At 40.9% G+C, this 22,488-nt stretch overlaps 1 protein-coding gene across 1 annotated transcript; it reads right to left on the bottom strand.

Annotated features, from left to right (window-relative positions):
* Nucleotides 1-1,788: 1,788 nt before the first annotated feature.
* LOC115225752 (1-deoxyxylulose-5-phosphate synthase YajO-like) lies at nucleotides 1,789-22,170 on the bottom strand. Its single transcript, XM_029796696.2, has 8 exons — nucleotides 21,847-22,170; nucleotides 18,428-18,579; nucleotides 14,232-14,394; nucleotides 13,213-13,386; nucleotides 12,379-12,476; nucleotides 8,094-8,275; nucleotides 7,157-7,296; nucleotides 1,789-2,056 (listed from the first exon to the last, which is right to left on the bottom strand). Exons 1-8 carry the CDS (start codon nucleotides 21,934-21,936, stop codon nucleotides 1,970-1,972), a joined length of 1,086 nt encoding a protein of 361 aa, XP_029652556.1. The 5' UTR covers nucleotides 21,937-22,170; the 3' UTR covers nucleotides 1,789-1,969.
* Between the last annotated feature and the right edge of the window lie 318 nt (nucleotides 22,171-22,488).

Below are 22,488 nucleotides of genomic sequence, written 5' to 3'. Positions count from 1 at the left end.
TTGGTCCCTTTTGAAATAAAGGGACAACTTGATTTTGTCAGCTGAGTGGATCGGAGAAACGTGAAATAAAGAGTCTTGCTTAAGAACACAATCCACTGCCAGGTATCAAACTCATCACCTTACCATCATGAGCCGAATACCTTAACCAGTAAGCCACGCGCCTTCACATACACACAAGTTTACATATTGGATTGTCCGAAGAGTTCGTGCCGATTTATAGCAGCTTACCTTTCGACTTATTTTAGAACATGGTTGAGTCCCATAAAATAGGATTTGACTCCACCTCCATTTAGAGCACGGTTCAAGCTATCTTCTCGTGGAAGAAGGTTTATGTTCTTATAAACTGTGATAATTCTGTAACCCTTTAAAATGGGAGATAAGAAAGTTCATTTGCGGCACTTGATGCTTTGGGAATCAGACAAAAATTGCTGCGGCTTGGCTGGGATGTGTTACCCCAACCTCCATATTCACCAGATATTGCTCCTTCGGATTTCCACTTATTCAGGTCTCTGTAGAATAGTCTTAATGGTAACAATTTCAATTCCTTGGATGACATAAAAAGATACCTTGATGAATTCTTTGCCATGAAACCACCTCAATTCTGGGAAGAGGGTATTTTCAAGTTAAAGGAAAGATGGAGACGCATTGTGCAACAAAATGGTTCATATTTGGTTGATTAAAAATGTAATGGCAAGTATTTATTGACCTTTTTTTTCCTTTACAAATCAGCACAAACTTTCCGGATAACCCAATATATACATGTACATACACAAATATATATATAACCATACAATATATACATGTGTGTGTGTAGAAGGTAGAAAAGTAACACATGAGTTGAGATGTATAAAGAAAATAAGACAAGATAGAAAATGCTAAAATATTTTTATCATGAAGTACATTTTAGTGCCGGTTTCTGTCATTTTAGACTTTTTCAACTAAGAGTAAAATAGGGAAAACAATTAAGTTGGAGGGAAAAATATTAAGTGAAACGTTTTGTAGATATTTCCATAGTCCTTGAATAGGTAAATATTTCCATAGTTTTCAGACAGTCTGTCTCTCTCTCTCTGTTCCTTTGTGGATGCCTGAACCTCTGTTGAGGTTTTCCCGCTGACTACTTGATAAATTCTTATGAAGATTTTATCCTATTTTTAAATTGTAAATTTAACCAGAGTATATTCAATACTGAATTTTTATTCTGAATAAGCACATTGTTACTGAAATTCAATTCGAAAAAGCCTGCCATTTACATAGATGTATAAGGGGTGAGCAGTTCTATATACTACGTTGGATACGATGGTTGTTCATCTGGTATATTGATTTTGTTTATTCATTATAAATCTTGAATTATGCTTGCACTGATGAGTAAAAAGTGCAGACCACTGCACTGATTATGAAATCACAGGTGATCTGCAGCTGAACTCTGTTTTTAAATGACTTGCTCCGAGAGTTGCATTCGGTACGATATGTTTATTTATTTTAGTAGTTTTGACTTTAAGAGTCCCTCCTAGCATGTGGCATTTATGTGTAATAATGCCCTCTATATAATATAAATAAATATATTTAAATGAAAAAATTGGTGGATATTTTTCTCTTATGAGGTTTTCACGCTGACTACTTGATAAATTCTTATGAAGATTTTATCCTATTTTTAAATTGTATATATATATATATATATATATTAGAAGAAATAAGGTACTCAGAAGATCGGATGGTTTGTATTTACAGATCTTTATTTATATATTACATTTTTGATATATATATCATATCACTTAGATCATTAGCGCTTTCTCCCATTCTAGTGGGGTTTTCAAATCAAACTAAAGATAGATAGATAGATATGCATATGTACTTCTGTGGTATACTGTGTATGTGTTTGCATTTGTATATGTATACATCCATGGGATAGTGTGTATACACCCACAATGTGGTGTATATAACACATGTGAAATGTATAGTGATAGCTGTGTTACTTCAGGCGCATAGCATTAAACTTAGCATTGACGGTATGCGGATATTTTTTCACAGGGGCCGATAAATCATTCAGTGTCTCCATCTGTGGGAAGCAATAAGAAATAAGACTTTATATAATCATCATCATCATCATCATCATCATTCAGACATTATTCTTTTTTTTTTTCTTTTTTTTTAAACTTATTTCAGTCATTTGACTGCGGCCATGCTGGAGCACCGCCTTTAGTCGAGCAAATCGACCCCGGGACTTATTCTTTATAAACCCAGTACTTATTCTATCGGTCTCTTTTGCCGAACCGCTAAGTGACGGGGACATAAACACATCAGCATCGGTTGTCAAGCAATGCTAGGGGGACAAACAGAGACACACAAACATATACACACACACACATATAAATATACACATATATACGACGGGCTTCTTTCGGTTTCCGTCTACCAAATCCACTCACAAGGCATTGGTCGGCCGGGGCTATAGCAGAAGACACTTGCCCAAGGTGCCACGCAGTGGGACTGAACCCGGAACCATGTGGTTGGTTAGCAAGCTACTTACCACACAGCCACTCCTGCACCTATGAATATTATTATGAATATTATTATTATTCCTTTCATTATTACTACTATTAGTATTATTAAGGTGTCAACCTGACTGAATGTGAAGGTGTGTGACTTAGTATTTCGGGCGTTGGACTCATGATCGTAAGATTGTGGTTTTGACTCCTAGACCGGGCAGTGAATTGTGTTCTTGAGCAAAACACTTCATTTCATGTTGCTCCAGTCCACTCAGCTGGCAAAAATGAGAAATCCTTCAATGGACCAGTGTCCCCTGAACTAGTGGGCCTTGTGCCAAAATTTGAAGTCTTTACTATTATTTGTGTATCTGTTTCACCATAAATAATGGTTTCAAATTTTGCCACAAGGGCAGCTATTTTGGGGAGGGGATGAATCAATTACATTGACCCCAGTGCGTAACTGGTACATAATTTATTGACCCCGAAAGGATGAAAGGTAAAGTTGACCTTGGCGGAATTTGAACTCAGAACATACCAATGGGTGAAATACCTCTAAGCATTTCGTCCAGTGTGCTAACGATTCTGCCAGCTCACTGCCTTAACAAGAACAACAACAATAATAATCCTTTCTACAATAGGCACAAGGCCTGAAATTTGTGGAGAAGGGGTAAGTTGACTGGTACTTATTTAATCGACCCCAAAAGGATGAAAGGTTAAGTCGACCTTGGCGGAATTTGAACTCAGAACATACTGACAGGCGAAATTCCTATTTCTTTACTACCCACAAGGGGCTAAACACAGAGAGGACAAACAAGGACAGACAAACGGATTAAGTCGATTATATCAACCCCAGTGCGTAACTGGTACTTATTTAATCGACCCCGAAAGGATGAAAGGCAAAGTCGACCTCGGCGGAATTTGAACTCAGAACATAGCGACAGACGAAATACTGCAAAACATTTTGTCCAGTACACTAATGATTCTGCCAGCTCAGCACTTTGACTCACCATAAATAATAACAGTTCTATCAAAATGTTGGTTTCAAATTTTGGCACAAGGCCAGCAACTTCGGGGGAGGGGTGTAAGTTGACTGCATCAATCCCAGTGTATAACTGGCACTTATTTTATGAACCCTGAGAGGAGGAAAGGCAAAGTTGACCTTGGTAGGACTTGAACTCAGAAAAGACAGTTGGATGAAATGCAGCTAACCACTTTGCCTGGCATGCTAAGAGTTCTACCATCTCCACACTGGAGCTAATTTTGGTGCAAAGCTAGCAGTTTTGGTGGAGGGGTTAAATAAATTACCATATTTTAATGTGTAAAAGGAACCCTTTTTTGTCGAAAATTAAGTTTAAAAAATATGGAAGTTTCTTAACCATGGATATTATTATAAACCCTTATAAAACCTATTTTCCAAATTTTAAGCCCCCAAAATTAGCAGGCTCCTTATACATGTTAAAATATGGTACATTGACATTAACGTGTAAAAAGGAACCCTTTTTTGTCAAAAATTAGGTTTAAAAAATATGGAAGTTTCTTAACCATGGATATTATTATAAACCCTTATAAAACCTATTTTTTGAATTTTAAGCCCCCAAAATTAGAAAGTTCCTTATACACAAGGATTCCTTATACATGTTAAAATATGGTACATTGACCCCAGTGTTCAACTGGTACTTATTTTATCAACCCTGATAAAATAAAAGGTAAAGGTGACCTCGGTGGAATTTGAACTCGGAAGGTAAAGACAGCTAAAATCCTACCAATGTCTGGTGTGCTAACAACTCCGCCATCTCACTGTAGCCAGTGTAGGAGATAACTCAAGTGGCCTGTTATCTGTTGGTATTGATAATACCAGAGGTATTTGTCTTTCTGAAGACTGTTTTATCTCCTGGATGTAACTCAAGATTACATACAGGTTATATAAAAAGCTAACTCACACAATATTCACACACACACACACACACACAAGATAAGAGACAAAACAAGGTCAATGTTTTGTGTAATAAGTAATACCACAAGGCTGTTATAGCTAAGTTGCCTGCCCTGCTAGAAATAGCAGCCAAATCTCCCTTATCTCGCATCCTACATTATTTAAAAAGAAAAGACACGTAGGCCCTTCATACACTACATCTTAAAAAGATATAGACAGGGAGGTCATTTCTGAAACGTCTTTGATCACATGTCTACTTAACGAGGATTTGATAAGCTAAACGACAACAGAATCTTTCCCAATGCCAATGACATCTACACAGTGAATTCTAGTTGAATTTATTCATGGCTTCTACCAGTTTAGGTGTGTTGAGACAATGCTATATACAGCAGCATTCTCCTTGAATTAGCTATAGATAGTATACTCTTTTCTTTTTTTTTTACTCTTTTACTTGTTTCAGTCATTTGACTGCAGCCATGCTGGAGCACCGCCTTTAATCGAGCAACTCGACCCCGGGACTTATTCTTTTGTAAGCCCAGTACTTATCCTATCGGTCTCTTTTGCCGAACCGCTAAGTTACAGTGACGTAAACATACCAGCATCGGTTGTCAAGCGATGTTGGGGGGACAAACACAGACACACAAACACACACTCGCATATATATATACATATATACGACGGGCTTCTTTCAGTTTCAGTCTACCAAATCCACTCACAAGGCAATGGTCGGCCCGAGGCTATAGCAGAAGACAGTTGCCCAAGGTGCCACGCAGTGGGACTGAACCCGGCACCATGTGGTTGGTAAACAAGCTACTTACCACACAGCCACTCCTGCATACATACATTCCATTTATGCTAGTATTCTAGCTGAGTATTGGACAAAGCCATTTCCTTGAAGATACTTTGCTAAGTTTATTTCTTAATTCTAGGTTTAGCTTCCACGTCTGGAATTTATTCTCTAATTCTCTCAGAGATTCTGCTCTGAGAACCAGATCATCAACATATATGGGTTTCCACGGACAGCCTGTCTTAAATCTGCCCCTGACGAATGTGATGAATAGAAAGGGACCGAGGACTGAACCTTGATGGACTCCAACCCTGACACTAAATACTTCACGAAAATCATCAATTTCCCTCTCTCTCTTTCGGAGAGGCACAAGCACCTACACGCACATATACACACATGGCAGTAACTTCCACCTACCGAATTCAATCACAAAGCTCCGGTCGGCTCGGGGGCTATAGTGGAGGACACCTACCCAAAGTGCCACGCAGTGGGACTGAACCCGAAACCATGTAGCTAGGAAGCAAGCTCCCTAACCACACAGCCATGCCCGCGCCTACAAAAATGTATGCACATATACGCAGCGCTAAGCGTGTGGCAAGCTTTCTACGGCCGGATGCCACTTTACATCAATGCATCTTTGTACATAGCTTGGTACAGCCATTACAAGACAGTCGTTCACGTCTAGTTTTCTTATGGATTACCAAATTACTGAAGGTGCTCCCTTCTCAGGTGTCTTCTCCAAGTCAAAGAATCCCAAGAATAACAGCTTGCCCGTAGCCAAATATTTCTCCTGCAGTTGCACCAGAAGGAAAATTGCATCCATTATACATCTTCTGAACATGAAGTCAAACTGCATCTCATCTAAATCTATTCTGTCACAGATCAATGGTTCCATAACTTTCTCCATTACCATAACCAGATCCAGATCCAATTGTGTGAATTCTTTTAATAATAATAATAATAATGAAATTATTGTATACAGGTGCAGGAGTGGCTGTGTGGTAAGTAGTTTGCTAACCAACCACATGGTTCCGGGTTCAGTCCCACTGCGTGGCATCTTGGGCAAGTGTCTTCTGCTATGGCCCCGGGCCGACCAATTCCTTGTGAGTGGATTTGGTAGACGGAAACTGAAAGAAGCCCATTGCATATATATATATATGTTTGTGTGTTTGTGTGTCTGTGTTTGTCCCCCTAGCATTGCTTGACAACCGATGCTGGTGTGTTTATGTCCCCCATCACTTAGCGGTTCAGCAAAAGAGACTGATAGAATAAGTACTGGGTTTACAAAGAATAAGTCCTGGGGTTGATTGGCTCGACTAAAGGCGGTGCTCCAGCATGGCCACAGTCAAAATGACTGAAACAAGTAAAAGAGTAAAGAGTAAAGAGAGTGCTCAGGTGCACCACAATTTGTCAAAAGTGCGTATAAAGCATATGCAGTAATGTAAAAATGTCTGGGAAACGAACAATGTATTAGTCAGATACATGCTTGCATGTGTATGGAGGGGAGAAAATCAGGTGTAGTGTTGGCGAATCTCAGGAAGCATGGAAGTTTTGAAGGATGCAGTGCTCCAACAACTAACAACTGATGCCGGCAGTTTGTTCCATGCTTCAGCAACTCTTAGCGTGAAAAAATGTTTCCGAAAGTCATGGAAGGAGCTGTGCTGTTTTCTGACTTTGTAAACATGTCCACGGGTGTTAGACGGGTGGAGTTTGAAAAGGTGCTCAGAGTTATTGTTTGTAAGATGGTTAATAATTCTATGGGTGTCTGCCAAGTCAGCTGCCAGACTCCAGAGTTTCATATGTATATACATTCTCTGTGTGTGTGTGTGTGTGTGTGTGTGTGTGTATGAGTTTGTGTATGTTTGAAGGAGTCCAGCTGATTCTAGCATCAAAAGACAGACATTAACAAAACAAGATAGAGAATAAAAAGGAGTTTTAAGAAAGCCCTACCTCTTCACATGTCAGTTCCCAGCCACTGGAAGCCCCAATATTGTCATCAAGTTGGTTCATAGTTTTAGCACCGAAGATAACTGATGCCACCATCTTTCTCTGAAGGAGCCACCGAATGGCAACTTGTGCCACACTTTTATCTAGCAAAAAACAAAAAGAAGGTAGAAAAATTTAAGAGTTGTAACTTGTCAAGAAAATATTTTGATCTGACGTTGGGGATTGAAACTGAAACATCATGGCAGATAAATTCCAGCAACTTAAAAATACACAAAGATTTTAAATTATATTTAAATCTTAAATTAAAAAATATTTTACAAAAATATTTTATAGACGCAAGAGTGGTTGTGTGGTAAGTAGCTTGCTTACCAACCACATGGTTCCAGGTTCAGTCCCACTGCGTAGCACCTTGGGCAAGGGTCTTCTACTATAGCCTCGGGCCGACCAAAGCCTTGTGAGTGGATCTGGTAAACAGAAACTGAAAGAATCCTGTCGTATATATGTATGTATGTGTGTGTATATGTTTGTGTGTCTGTGTTTGTGCCCCCAACATCGCTTGACAACCGGTGGTGGTGTGTTTGCATCCCCGTCACTTAGCAGTTCAGCAAAAGAGACCGATAGAATAAGTACTAGGCTTTCAAAGAATAAGTCCCGGGGTCTTTTGCTCCAGCATGACTACAGTCAAATGACCGAAACAAGTAAAAGGGACAGTCATGGATGGACTGGTTTGAAAATGGTTCAAATCACATCAATGTTCTTGGATGACTTTGGCAGTGTCTATTGTTTTGGAAATATTTGGTTCAGGTACGTACCCCACTGGCCTGGAAGGGCATGAAAAAGGGGTCTCACACTGCCCTTTTTCTACTGAGTAAAAGAATAATAAAAATGATGGTGGAGGTAAAGGCAGACTGTTAGAAAAGATAAAAACCCCTGAACTTACTGTGATTTTGTGCAATTTTTGTCATGGCGTCAAGAAGGAGCCAAACATCGTCTCTGGATTGTAATGCGGACCATCCAGGCTGGATTTCAAGAGTCCGATTTTTCTCATCCAGAGCTGTATACCCGATCCTTGTTTCTGCTGAAGGGGCTTCAGTTCTTTTGAATTTACCAGAGAGGAAACCACTGACAGAAAAAAAAAAAAAGGGCTTCTTCAATGAAAGCACATGCACACACAAATAAACACATGCACACACACACACACACATGCAAGTTAAGTTAAGTTAAGTTAAGTTAGTTTTTTGGCTCAAAGAGCAAAAAGCAAGGCCGTGTAGGGGGACATGGAGTTATGTACAGGGAGGGTGTTCATGCAAAGCGTTCAGGCCATTTCTAGTCAAAAGAGACTTTGAACCGAGTGGTCGTCGGCATCTTCACTATCTCGTCCGGCAGCTTATTTCACGGATCCGCAACCCGGACGGAGAAAGCCCCTCTCCTTCGACTGAGATGAAACACACAGTGTTTCAAATATCTCCCTTTCCAGACCATATCTCAAATGTATTTCACACAAATCGTTTGTTCCTTTTTCTATCAATCCGGTTTTTCTCAATTCAATGTTTTTTGCAGAATTCATCTCCAGCCCAAATGCATCTGACATTCCTGTGCACCAGCTGCGGAACAGATGCCTGCAACCATTCCAAATGGCACTGGAAACACGCACCAAGAGACTCAGTAATATGGCTATCAAAGGCATTGAGGTTTGTTACCATTACCATCATTATTTTCACCTAAATCTTTATTTTTGGCTTTGGTTTGCAAGATTATTTATGTTAAGCTAAGTTAATTTTTTGGCTCCAAAAGCAAAAAGCAAGGCCATGTAGGGGGACATGGAGTTATGTACAGCGTGGGTGATCATGCAAAGCGTTCAGGCCATTTCTGGTCAAAAGAGACTTTGAACCGAGTGGGCGTCGGCATCTTCACTATCTCGTCCGGCAGCTTGTTCCACGGATCCGCAACCCGGACGGAGAAAGCTCCTCTCCTTCGATTGAGATGAAATTGTCGCAGATAGAGCTTTTCGGAGTGACCCCGCAGCCAACGCTCTGGAGCAGGAGTGGAGAACAGCTCTTTCGAGAGGTTACACATTCCGCTTATGATGCAAACGTACGCAAATCCACACCCACCCACCCACACACCACCACCACCACCACCACAACCACCACCATCATCATCATCATCATCATCAGCATCAGCATCATCACCATAATCATCATCATCCTCATCATCATTATCATCACCATCATCATCATCATCATCATCATCACCACCACCACCACCACCACCATCATCATCATCATCATCATCATCATCATCATCATCATCATCATCATCAACATCATTAACTTCCACTTTCTCGTGCTTGCATAAGACAGACTGAATTTGTAAGGCAGGTTTTCTACAGCTGGATGCTCTTCCTGTTGCCAACCTCCCTCCTGTTTCCCCCAGCAAGGTAATATCCCCCCCCCCCCCTGGTCAGACAAGTTTTTCATGGAAGATTGAAAACAAACAACACTGCTTGTATGACAGTGAAACTCATTTACAACCATCACATGTTGTCAAGACAACAGCACACACACACACACACACACACACACAGAGGCTTCTTTCAGTATCTCACTAACGAATTCATTCCCAAGGCTTTGGTTAGCCAGGTAAGACACACACACATGTACATGGTTGTGTGATTAAGAGCCTTGCTTCCCAACTATAAAGTCAGTCATGGTCAAACAGAGCTGCCCCTTGGTCAGCTATGGTCAAGGGTGATAATGAAGGTATGCGGGCCTAGGTCAGTTATGGTCAAACAGAGCTGTGATGAATTGTGATATCAGAGGCAGAGAGTGCCCCTTGGTCAGCTATGGTCAAGGGTGGTGATAATTAAGGTATGCGGGCCTAGGTCAGTTATGGTCAAACAGAGCTGTGATGAATTGTGATATCAGAGGCAGAGAGTGCCCCTTGGTCAGCTATGGTCAAGGGTGATAATGAAGGTATGCGGGCCTAGGTCAGTTATGGTCAAACAGAGCTGTGATGAATTGTGATATCAGAGGCAGAGAGTGCCCCTTGGTCAGCTATGGTCAAGGGTGATAATGAAGGTATGCGGGCCTAGGTCAGTTATGGTCAAACAGAGCTGTGATGAATTGTGATATCAGAGGCAGAGAGTGCCCCTTGGTCAGCTATGGTCAAGGGTGATAATGAAGGTATGCGGGCCTAGGTCAGTTATGGTCAAACAGAGCTGTGATGAATTGTGATATCAGAGGCAGAGAGTGCCCCTTGGTCAGCTATGGTCAAGGGTGATAATGAAGGTATGCGGGCCTAGGTCAGTTATGGTCAAACAGAGCTGTGATGAATTGTGATATCAGAGGCAGAGAGTGCCCCTTGGTCAGCTATGGTCAAGGGTGGTGATAATGAAGGTATGCGGGCCTAGGTCAGTTATGGTCAAACAGAGCTGTGATGAATTGTGATATCAGAGGCAGAGAGTGCCCCTTGGTCAGCTATGGTCAAGGGTGGTGATAATTAAGGTATGCGGGCCTAGGTCAGTTATGGTCAAACAGAGCTGTGATGAATTGTGATATCAGAGGCAGAGAGTGCCCCTTGGTCAGCTATGGTCAAGGGTGATAATGAAGGTATGCGGGCCTAGGTCAGTTATGGTCAAACAGAGCTGTGATGAATTGTGATATCAGAGGCAGAGAGTGCCCCTTGGTCAGCTATGGTCAAGGGTGATAATGAAGGTATGCGGGCCTAGGTCAGTTATGGTCAAACAGAGCTGTGATGAATTGTGATATCAGAGGCAGAGAGTGCCCCTTGGTCAGCTATGGTCAAGGGTGATAATGAAGGTATGCGGGCCTAGGTCAGTTATGGTCAAACAGAGCTGTGATGAATTGTGATATCAGAGGCAGAGAGTGCCCCTTGGTCAGCTATGGTCAAGGGTGATAATGAAGGTATGCGGGCCTAGGTCAGTTATGGTCAAACAGAGCTGTGATGAATTGTGATATCAGAGGCAGAGAGTGCCCCTTGGTCAGCTATGGTCAAGGGTGATAATGAAGGTATGCGGGCCTAGGTCAGTTATGGTCAAACAGAGCTGTGATGAATTGTGATATCAGAGGCAGAGAGTGCCCCTTGGTCAGCTATGGTCAAGGGTGGTGATAATTAAGGTATGCGGGCCTAGGTCAGTTATGGTGAAAAAGAGCTGTGATCAATTGTGGTGATGGTAAGTAGCCCTAGGTCAGTCATGGTCAAAAAGAGCTGTGATTAATTGTGGTGTCAGAGGTGGAGAATGCCCCTTGGTCAGCTATGGTCAAGGGTGGTGATAATGAAGGTATGTGGGCCTAGGTCAGTTATGGTCAAACAGAGCTGCCCCTTGGTCAGCTATGGTCAAGGGTGATAATGAAGGTATGCGGGCCTAGGTCAGTTATGGTCAAACAGAGCTGTGATCAATTGTGATATCAGAGGCAGAGAGTGCCCCTTGGTCAGCTATGGTCAAGGGTGGTGATAATTAAGGTATGCGGGCCTAGGTCAGTTATGGTGAAAAAGAGCTGTGATCAATTGTGGTGATGGTAAGTAGCCCTAGGTCAGTCATGGTCAAAAAGAGCTGTGATCAATTGTGGTGATGGTAAGTAGCCCTAGGTCAGTCATGGTCAAAAAGAGCTGTGATTAATTGTGATATCAGAGGCAGAGAGTGCCCCTTGGTCAGCTATGGTCAAGGGTGGTGATAATTAAGGTATGCGGGCCTAGGTCAGTTATGGTGAAAAAGAGCTGTGATCAATTGTGGTGATGGTAAGTAGCCCTAGGTCAGTCATGGTCAAAAAGAGCTGTGATTAATTGTGGTGTCAGAGGTGGAGAATGCCCCTTGGTCAGCTATGGTCAAGGGTGGTGATAATGAAGGTATGTGGGCCTAGGTCAGTTATGGTCAAACAGAGCTGTGATCAATTGTGGTGATGGTAAGTAGCCCTAGGTCAGTTATGGTCAAAAAGATCTATGGCAGTCTTGCTATTGTTGGTCAGTCTCAGGTCAGTTTTTAGGTCTAGTCTGACTGAGCAAGATGATCAAAAGCACTCTAGATATGACCTTAACCTTCCTTTTGTTCTTTAAACGTATGTCTGACAAAGATGACTGCTATTTCTAGCATGTCAAACAACCACATAACGTCTTCCCCTAATGTTGTCATAGTAACGTGAACAATGACAAATATTTCAAAGAATTACAAATTTCTCTAGAAAAAAAGGTCGGATGTTGCTTACCCTTTCAGGGGACTCCACGGTAAAATGGATATTCCATCATTTTGGCACACTTGGAATTCTTCAAACTCAGCATTTCTCTCCATGAGACTGTACTGTTGCTATGGAAACAAAAATAGGCATTATACATACAGACACAGTAGCCTAGGGTAGTTTTTCTACTTGGCTGCATGCATGAATGGAAGATGGGTGTGAAACGAAGGCGATGATGATATAAGTCTACCAGAAACTGAAGGAGAGTATATTTTAGATTAAGAAAGAACTTTGTTTATCTTAATTTTGAGAAATAAAAGAAGTACACAAAAGCTGCATTATTTATGGGATAACCCTATATATATATATATTATATATATATATATATATATATATTATATTATATTAAATTAGAGATAAAACCACTATTAGGCAAATCAAACAATGAAAAACTTAAGCCAATACATAAAATTAATTAATTTATATTATTTTAAGTATATATCAAAAGTATTAAAAGTTTAATAAAAGATAATGAGTAAAACACTACGATCGTTTCATGGCTGTCCAATTCGTAATAATTCGAGTTATGGTTACAGTCAATCTTCAGGTAATTGAAATATTTATCTTATATATATACTTTATTTAAAAGCAGTAGAAATTCAACAAAACCTGTTACTCTGAGTAACAGGTTTTGTTGAATTTCTGCTGCTTTTAAATAAAGCATATTACTCTACCACTGGTATTTGAGTACTCTTTTTTCCACCTTGTTTCACATTTATGTTTACTCCGGTATAGTGAAATAAAAGAACAAAAGTAAAACAAAATTAGGAAAAAAACAACCTCTAAAATATTGCTTCAACTTACCTGAAGAGTAAGAATTGATGACATACCGATGTGGTTGGCCAGATCAACCGTTTTCTGTAGCTGCCAGCCACAGAAATTGCTTACACCAATATGATGGATCTTGCCAGCTCTTTGTAAATCGTGGAAGGTCAAAAGGGTTTCCTTGATTGGTGTACCACTGTCCCAACAATGAGCCTGGTTACGAAGGGGGAAAAAAAATAAATAGAGATGTGGTAAGAACTGGAATGGCTTTTTAGGTGTTGATCTCATCTCTGAAGATGGAATGCGAGGCTTTGGGGACAAAGTAGGAGTCTTTGGAGACGGAATATGAGTCTTTGGAGATAAAATAGGAGTCTTTGGAGACGGAATAGGAATCTTTGGAGAGGTAATATGAGTCTTTGGAGATGGAACATGGGTCTTTGGAGACAGAACATGGGTCTTTGGAGACAGAACAGGAGTCTTCGGAGACGGAACAGCAGTCTTTGGAGACGGAATAGGAAATATGCTAAGTAAAATCATAATTAATTGATCTTCCTGTATTTTCTTTTAACCACAGCCAGGAACTTTCCAGCCCGTTTTGTAGACTATTCCTGAAAACAAGACAGGGTGGTCTTGCTTGGAATGTGTTTTATCACTGGCCAGCTAAGATCAGATCTAACTGAACTAAATAACTACTACAGATGCTTTATCCTTTCTATGCTATTCTAACTGGGTCACTGCGGGGTCACTCCGAAAAGCTCTATCTGTGACAATTTCATCTCAATCGAAGGAGAGGGGCTTTCTCCGTCTGGGTTGCGGATCCGTGGAATAAGCTGCTGGACGAGATAGTGAAGATGCCGACGCCCACTCGGTTCAAAGTCTCGCTTGACCAGAAATGGCCTGAACTCTTTGCATGAACACCCTCCCTGTACATAACTCCATGTCCCCCTACATGGCCTTGCTTCTTGCTTTTTGAGCCAAAAAATTTAACTTAACTTAACTTAATTCCTCCCTACAAAATTTGAATGTGTGTGTGTGTGTTATAGCAAGTGGGGACTTACCTGATAAAGGTCCACATAATTGGTCTGCAGACACTCAAGACTCTTCTCCAAGCCAGCCACAATGTGTTTACGACTGAGTCCAACAGCGTTGACGTCGGTCGGATCTTTGGGGTTGTTGTTGAACCGGACCTTAGTGGCAATAACATACCTGCTCCTCTCTTTACTAAGGAAAATTAAAGACATAAATACATATAAATACATATACACATATATAACGGGAAAGTTTGCGAAAATAAACAAAAGACAAAGGCAGGTGGAGTACAAACAAACAAATGTATTAGTATGGCGCTCAGGAATAGAAGTAGAGAAAGTCCTTTACGTTTTGAGCCTACGCTCTTCGACAGAATATTTATATATATATATATATATATATATATATATATATATATATATATATATGTATATATATATAACGGGAAGGTTTACAAAAATAAACAAAAGACGAAGGCAGGTGGAGTACAAACAAACAATTGTATTAGTATGGCGCTCAGGTATAGAAATAGGAAAAGTCTTTTACGTTTCGAGCCTACGCTCTTCGACAGAAAGATACACAGAAGAAAACAAGGAGAGAAAAAAATGCGTGTAGGAGCTAACGATCTATCATGGCATCCTGACATATATATATGCACATGTAGATGCACACACACACATATATGAATACATATATACACACAATATAGAGGCGCATACAGGTACACACACAAATGCATGCACAGACATGACCACGCATAATTACACACGTACATATGCACACAGAAACACACACACACGCACTCACATACGTATATATGCACACACACAAATTATATTAAGGTCAGACATTTCGCATAGCTTTCTTAATTACGAGACTTAACCTCATTAAATGAATAATTACAAGTTATATTCATTAACAGTTTTGAGTTCAAATCATCATCATCATCATCATCATCATCATCGTTTAGCGTCCGCTTTCCATGCTAGCATGGGTTGGACGGTTCAACTGGGGTCTGGGAAGCCAGAAGGCTGCACCAGGCCCAGTCTGATCTGGCAATGTTTCTACAGCTGGGTGCCCTTCCTAATGCCAACCACACCATGAGTGTAGTGGGGGCTTTTTACGTGCCACCGACACAGGTGCCAGGCGAGGCTGGCAAACGGCCACGATCAGATGGTGCTATTTACGTGCCACCGGCACGGAGGCTGGGCAAGGCTGGCAAACGGCCACGATCGGATGGTGCTTTTTACATGCCACCGGCACGGAGGCCAGGCGAGGTTGGCAAATGGCCACGATTGGATGGTGCTTTTTACGTGCCACCGGTACGAAGGCTAGGCAAGGCTGGCAACGGCCACGAACGGTTGGTGCTTTTTTACGTGCCACCGGCACGGTGGCCAGTCAGGGCGGTGCTGGCAACAGCCACGTTCGGATGGTTCTTTTATGTGCCACCAGCACTGGTATCACAGCTACAATTTCCATTGATGTTGATCGATTTCGATTTTGATTCTCACTTGCCTCAACAGGTCTTCACAGGTAGAGTTTTGTGTCTCAAGAAGGAAAGGTATGCATAAGTGGACTCTTTTACTCTTTTACTTGTTTCAGTCATTTGACTGAGGCCATGCTGGAGCACCGCCTTTAGTCGATCAAATCGAACCCAGGACTTATTCTTTGTAAGCCTAGTACTTATTCTATCGGTCTCATTTTTGCCGAACCGCTAAATTACGGGGACGTAAACACACCAGCATCGGTTGTCAAGCGATGTTGGGGGGACAAACACATACACACAAAATACACACAAACACATACACACACATACATATATATACATATATACGACAGGCTTCTTTCAGTTTCCGTCTACCAAATCCACTCACAAGGCTTTAGTCAGCCCGGTGCTATAGTAGAAGACACTCACCCAAGATGCCACAAAGTGGGACTGAACCCGGAACCATGTGGTTGGTAAACAAGCTACTTACCACACAGCCACTCCTGCGCCTATTACATTCCAGGTAGAGGCCACAGGTCATTAATTACATAACACACTGGTGTGTATTATTAAAAAGTGCTAATTAATATAACCTAATTTGTGTTAATTAAAAAACAGGGTGTCAAGTCAACAGATGCAACCCCTACGTTACATCCAAACCCCAGCAAAGTGGCCCCAGGACTTATTTTTTGTAAGCCTCGTACTTATTCTATCGGTCACTTTTGCCGAACCGCTAAGTTACAGAGGCATAAACACACCAGCATCGGTTGTCAAGTGATGTTGGGGGGGACAAACACAAACGCATAAACGCACACATACAAACATATATATATATATATATATATATATATATATATATATATATATATATATATATATATACATATATACGACGGGCTTCTTTGAGTTTCCGTCTACCAAATCCACTCACAAGGCATTGGTCGGCCCGAGGCTATAGTAGAAGACATTTGCCCAAGTGGGAGCCTTGTTGCTTCTGAATGTCTTCAAAGACAGAAGCAACAAGGCTCCCTCAAGACCCTAAATGTATTCTGTAGAACTTACTTTAACCCTTTAAAATTTAAACCAGCCATTTCTGTCCTAGATGTTTTGCATGTTTCATGTTGAGACCAGACAGATCAGGCTTCTCACATCTACCCTACAATGTCATTCTAAAAATAAAGCAATCACTTCGTTAATATCTTGTAGCTTCAAGATTAAATGTTTTATTGGTTTGGTTAATCCCAAGTAAATGTGAATAAATAGGTGCCAGAGTGGCTGTGTGGTAAGTAGCTTGCTTACCAACCACATGGTTCCGGGTTCAGTCCCACTGCATGGCACCATGGGCAAGTGTCTTCTACTATAGCCTCGGACCGACCAATGCCTTGTGAGTGGATTTGGTAGACGGAAACTGAAAGAAGCCCGTCGTATATATGCATATATATATATATATATATATATATATATTGCACACAAGTGCAAACAAGGGAGTCAGAGAAAGGCAGAATGCCACTTAAATCTGAACACTACTATAGAAATATTCTTTTAAGAAAACTTTTCTTCTAATTTTTCTAAATTTAATTATTTAATCGTTACAGTTGAAAAGGTCTCAAAATGACCGAAACCGGTACTGAAATGTTCACTATAAATTATTTTAGCATTTTCTACTTTTTACTTGTTTTTCATATATATATATATATATATATATATATATATATATATATATATATATATATATATATATATATTGGAAGGTTTGGAGATGATATACAGGTATTCTAATATATATATATATACACATGTATGTGTGTGTGTGTTTATGTGTTTGTGTTTGTCCCCCCAACATCGCTTGACAACTGATGCTGGTGTGTTTACGTCCCCGTAACTTAGCGGTTTGGCAAAAGAGGCTGATAGAATAAGTACTGGGCTTACAAAGAATAAGACCTGGGGTTGATTTGCTTGACTAAAGGCGGTGCTCCAGCATGGCCACAGTCAAATGACTGAAACGAGTAAAAGAGTAAAAAGAGTAAATAAGTCTTGCCTTTGACAAATTAATCTGAATGCTAAAGGGTTAAATATCATATTAGGGTTAGGAAGGGGGCATCCAGCCATAAAAACCATGCAAAATCAGACTGGGGTCTGGTGCAGCCCCTCAGCTTGCCAGCTCTGATCAGACCGTCCAACTCATGACAGTATGGACAACGGATGTTAAATGATAGTAAAGGCACGTGGCCTAGTGGTTAGAGCAGTGGACTCGCGGTCGAGGGATCGCGGGTTCGAATCTCAGACCGGGCGATGTGTGTGTTTATGAGAGAAACACCTGAGCTCCACGCGGCTCCGGCAGAAGGTAATGGCGAACTTCTGCTGACTCTTTTGCCACAACTTTCTCTCACTCTTTCCTCCTGCATCTTGCAGCTCACCTGCGACTGACCAGCGTCCTGTCCAGGGATTGTGGGTTCAAATCTCAGATCGGTCGATGTGTGTGTTTATGAGCGAAATACCTAAGCTCCACATGGCTCCAGCAGAAGGTAATAGCGAACTTCTGCTGACTCTTTCATCACAACTTTCTCTCACTCTTTCCTCCTGCATCTTGCAGCTCACCTGCGACTGACCAGTGTCCCGTCCAGGTGGGGAACCTATGTGCCAAGGAAACTGGGAAACCGGCCCTTATGAGCCAGGCATGGCTCGAGAAGGAACAAAATATTAAATGATGATGATGATGATGATGATGATGATTCTTACCTGCTGAGCCAATTACCAACAATTGTCTCCGACTGACGGTCAGTGTAGACATCTGCTGTGTCTATGAAGTTGCCACCACATTCGGCAAAATGATCAAGGAGTTGATATGAACCTGTGGGGTCCAACTGACCTGGGCGATTAGTTCTTTCAGTCTAACAAAAAAAATACAATTTAGCAAAATTAGACCTTAAAATTAATTAATAGTTCATTACATTTTGTCAATTACTGATTAAGAAAAATAATTAAACATTAAGAATAAAGTTGTTAGGAAGTTGATTCAGCAATGACATGGTTCCTAGTTTCTGATTTGGCAGAGTTTCTACAGCTGGATGCCCTTCCTAATGCCAACCACTCCGAGAGTGTAGTGGGTGCTTTTACATGCCACCGGCACGAGGGCCAGTCATGCGGTACTGGCAACGGCCACGCTCAAATGGTGTTTTTTACGTGCCACCTGCACAGGAGCCAGTCCAGCAGCATTGGTAATGACCTCGCTCGAATGATTTTTCACGTGCCACCGACACAAGTGCCAGTAAGGCGACGCTGGTAATGAACACTCTTCAATGGTGCTTTTTACCACTTTAATAAGCCTTTCTTCTATAGAAACAAGGCCTGAGATCTTGTGGGTGGGAGTTGGTTGGTTATATCGACCCCAGAGAACGACTGGCATTTATTTCATCAATTCTAAAAGAATGATCTGCAAAGTATGAATTTGGCAGAATTTGAACTCAGAATGTAAAAAGCCAGGAGAAATACTTCCAACATATTTTCCGGAGCACTAAGGACTCTGCCATCTTGCTGCCTTAAAACCCCTTTTAATATTCCTTTTTTTCCTACAGACACAAGGCCTAAAATTTTGTGGGTGGGGGTTAGTCAATGACATCAACCCCCAAGGCCCCCACTGGTTTATATTTTATAGACTCTGAATGGATAAATGGCTAAGTCCACCTTGGTGGGATTTTAATTTAGAATGTAGAGACAGACGAAATACCTATTTCTTTACTACCCACAAGGGGCTACACACAGAGGGGACAAACAAGTACAGACAAACGGATTAAGTTGAGTACATCGACCCCAGTACGTAACTGGTACTTAATTTATCGACCCCAAAAGGATGAAAGGCAAAGTCAACCTTGGCGGTATTTGAACTCAGATGGTAAAGACAGACGAAATACCTATTTCTTTACTACCCACAAGGGGCTACAACATAGAGGGGACAAACAAGGACAGACAGACGAATTAAGTCGATTATATTGACCCCAGTGCATAACTGGTACTTAATTTATCGACCCCGAAAGGATGATAGGCAAAGTCGACCTCAGCGGAATTTGAACTCAGAACGTAGAGACAGACGAAATACCTATTTCTTTACCTCCCACAAGGGGCTAAATACGGAGAGGACAAACAAGGACAGACAAACGGATTAATTTGATTATATCGACCCCAGTGCGTAACTGGTACTTAATTTATCGACCCCGGAAGGATGAAAGGCAAAGACGACCTCGGCGGTATTTGAACTCAGATGGTAAAGACAGACGAAATATCACTAAGCATTTTCTCTCACATGCTAACGATCCTGTCAGCATTCTGCCCTTGCTATCCCTTTTAATATCCCTATTCATTCAGCTACTCTCTCCCTAACATGCCCCAGCTTCATAACAATCCCTTAATAACAATTATAGTAATTTATCAAACTTGGTAAGAAAACCAATAATTTACTATAATTATGTTTTTACATGTTACTAATTTCTTAACACCCACTCCAACCCCCACTGCAATGTAAACAAACTGTTTGAAATTTTGCAGTGTCACCTTAGAAAATGTTTTTTTCTATTTTCTTTACCTTTTGTTTTTGTTTTGTTTTTTTTTCTCTTTTGTAAGGTGAGTTTATTTATTAATTACAAGGAGGATCTATTAAGAGAGATACAAGGCTTTTATGCTATCAGTCTGAACATGTTTTTAGATATGAAACACAAGGACCATATCAAAAGATATGCAAGGCCTCTATTAAGAGCCTGAACTAATTTTCCATATGCACATATGTGTGTGTGTGTGTGTGTGTGTAATATATGCACACTCACGTGGCTGGTGAGCAGGCAGGATTTTTGGCATGCCAGGTGAAATGGTTAGTGGTATGTCACCAGCGGCGAGCTGGCAGAAACGTTTGCATGCTGGGCGAAATGCATAGCCGTATTTCGTCTGCCGTTACATTCTGAGTTCAAATTCCGCCAAGGTCGACTTTGCCTTTCATCCTTTCGGGGTCGATAAAATTAAGTACCAGTTACGCACTGGGGTTGATGCAATCGACTTAATCCGTTTGTCTGTCCTTGTTTGTCCCCTCTATGTTTAGCCCCTTGTAGTAAAGAAATAGGTATTTTGTCTGTCTTTACGTTCTGAGTTCAAATTCCGCCGAGGTCGACTTTGCCTTTCATCCTTTTGGGGTCGATAAATTAAGTACCAGTTACACACTGGGGTCAATGTAATCGACTTAATACTTATATATGTCCTTGTTTGTCCCCTCTATGTTTAGTGCTCCCTTGTGGGTAATAAAGAAATAGGTATGTCACCTGTCCTTACATTCTGCGTTGAAATTTCATCAAGGCGAACTTTGCCTCTTTAGGGGTTGATAAAAAATGTACAAGTTTTGGGGTCAATAAAATAAGTACCAGTTGTGCACTGGGGTCGATATAATCAACCTAATTGGGTGTTAGAATAGCCGAATCATTAGAACATCATTCAGAACCCCTTCTAATTTTTAAGGTGGTGAGCTGGCAGAATCATTAGCATGCCGAATGAAATGCTTAGCGGTATTTCGTCTGCGTTACATTGTGAGTTCAAATTCCGCCGAGGTCGACTTTGCCTTTCATCCTTTCGGGGTCAATAAAATAAGTACCAGTTGTGCACTGGGGTCGATATAATCAACCTAATTGGGTGTTAGAATAGCCGAATCATTAGAACATCATTCAGAACCCCTTCTAATTTTTAAGGTGGTGAGCTGGCAGAATCATTAGCATGCCGAATGAAATGCTTAGCGGTATTTCGTCTGCGTTACATTGTGAGTTCAAATTCCGCCGAGGTCGACTTTGCCTTTCATCCTTTCGGGGTCAATAAAATAAGTACCAGTTGGACACTGGGGTCAATATAATTGATTCATCCCAACCTCCCTCAAGCTACCCATGTGGCAAAAATTTGAATACTATGCAAATATTCTTTTAAAAAACATTTCATTTAATTTTTCCAAAATTTAATTGTTTTCCATACTTACAGTTGAAAAAGTCTCAATGACTGAAACCGCTCAGGATCGATAAAATAAGTACCAGTCGTGTCCTGGGGGCCAAGTAATTGACTAAACCCTCCCCTCAAAATTGTTGGCTCTCAGCCAAAAATTAGAAAGGATATTAAAAGAGGTGGTGTGTACTTACTGTAGAACCGAATGTCATGGTGCCAAAACATATGTTGGAAACTTTCATGCCACTGGAACCCAGGTAGTTGTAGTCAACGTTAAGAACCATGATGTTATATATATATATATATATGGAAATATACGGTGCTGTGTATATAGTTATATATTAGATCTATACAGGTGTGTATATTAAAGAATGGTATATATTAAAGAATGGAAATATATGGTGCTGTATATATAGTTATATATTAGATCTATACAGGTGTGTAAATTAAGGAATGCAAAGGTGAGTTGACAGTCTTCAGTTAATGACTCAAGCCAAAGTAGCGACAACTTTTGTAGCGCTGTCAGCAGCACAGTGTAATCAGTGGCAGCAGCAGCACCTCCAGCAACAGCAGCAGCAACAATAAGGACAAGATCAGCAGCAATAATGAGATTTTCTGTTTGTGTGTGTGCAGACCGAGGGATGTTTGTTAACAAGCCTCACCTTTCAGAGGAAAGGTATCAGAAATATAACGAAGTACCTTAAAGGTACCGTAAACTACAACGAACATCAATGGTGACAGGATTTACAAAAGGGGTGGGGGAAGATTATAGAAAAATGCAGGAGAGTGAGAGGAGTGAACACATACATACATACATATATATATATATATATACA

This window comes from Octopus sinensis, linkage group LG28 (assembly GCF_006345805.1).
Source record: "Octopus sinensis linkage group LG28, ASM634580v1, whole genome shotgun sequence".
Taxonomy (NCBI): Eukaryota; Metazoa; Mollusca; class Cephalopoda; order Octopoda; family Octopodidae; genus Octopus; species Octopus sinensis.
The sequence above is the reverse complement of the archived record's forward strand: the minus strand, read 5'-3'. Positions and strand labels throughout refer to the sequence as shown.

Coding starts and splice junctions, on each gene's coding strand:
- LOC115225752 (XM_029796696.2), bottom strand. CDS start 21,936: ATGGTTCTTAACGTTGACTACAACTACCTGGGTTCCAGTGGCATGAAA. Junction 18,580..21,846: donor CCATGACATTCGGTTCTACA/GTAAGTACACAC, acceptor TTTTTTTGTTAG/ACTGAAAGAACTAATCGCCC. Junction 14,395..18,427: donor GTTGGTAATTGGCTCAGCAG/GTAAGAATCATC, acceptor AATTTTCCTTAG/TAAAGAGAGGAGCAGGTATG.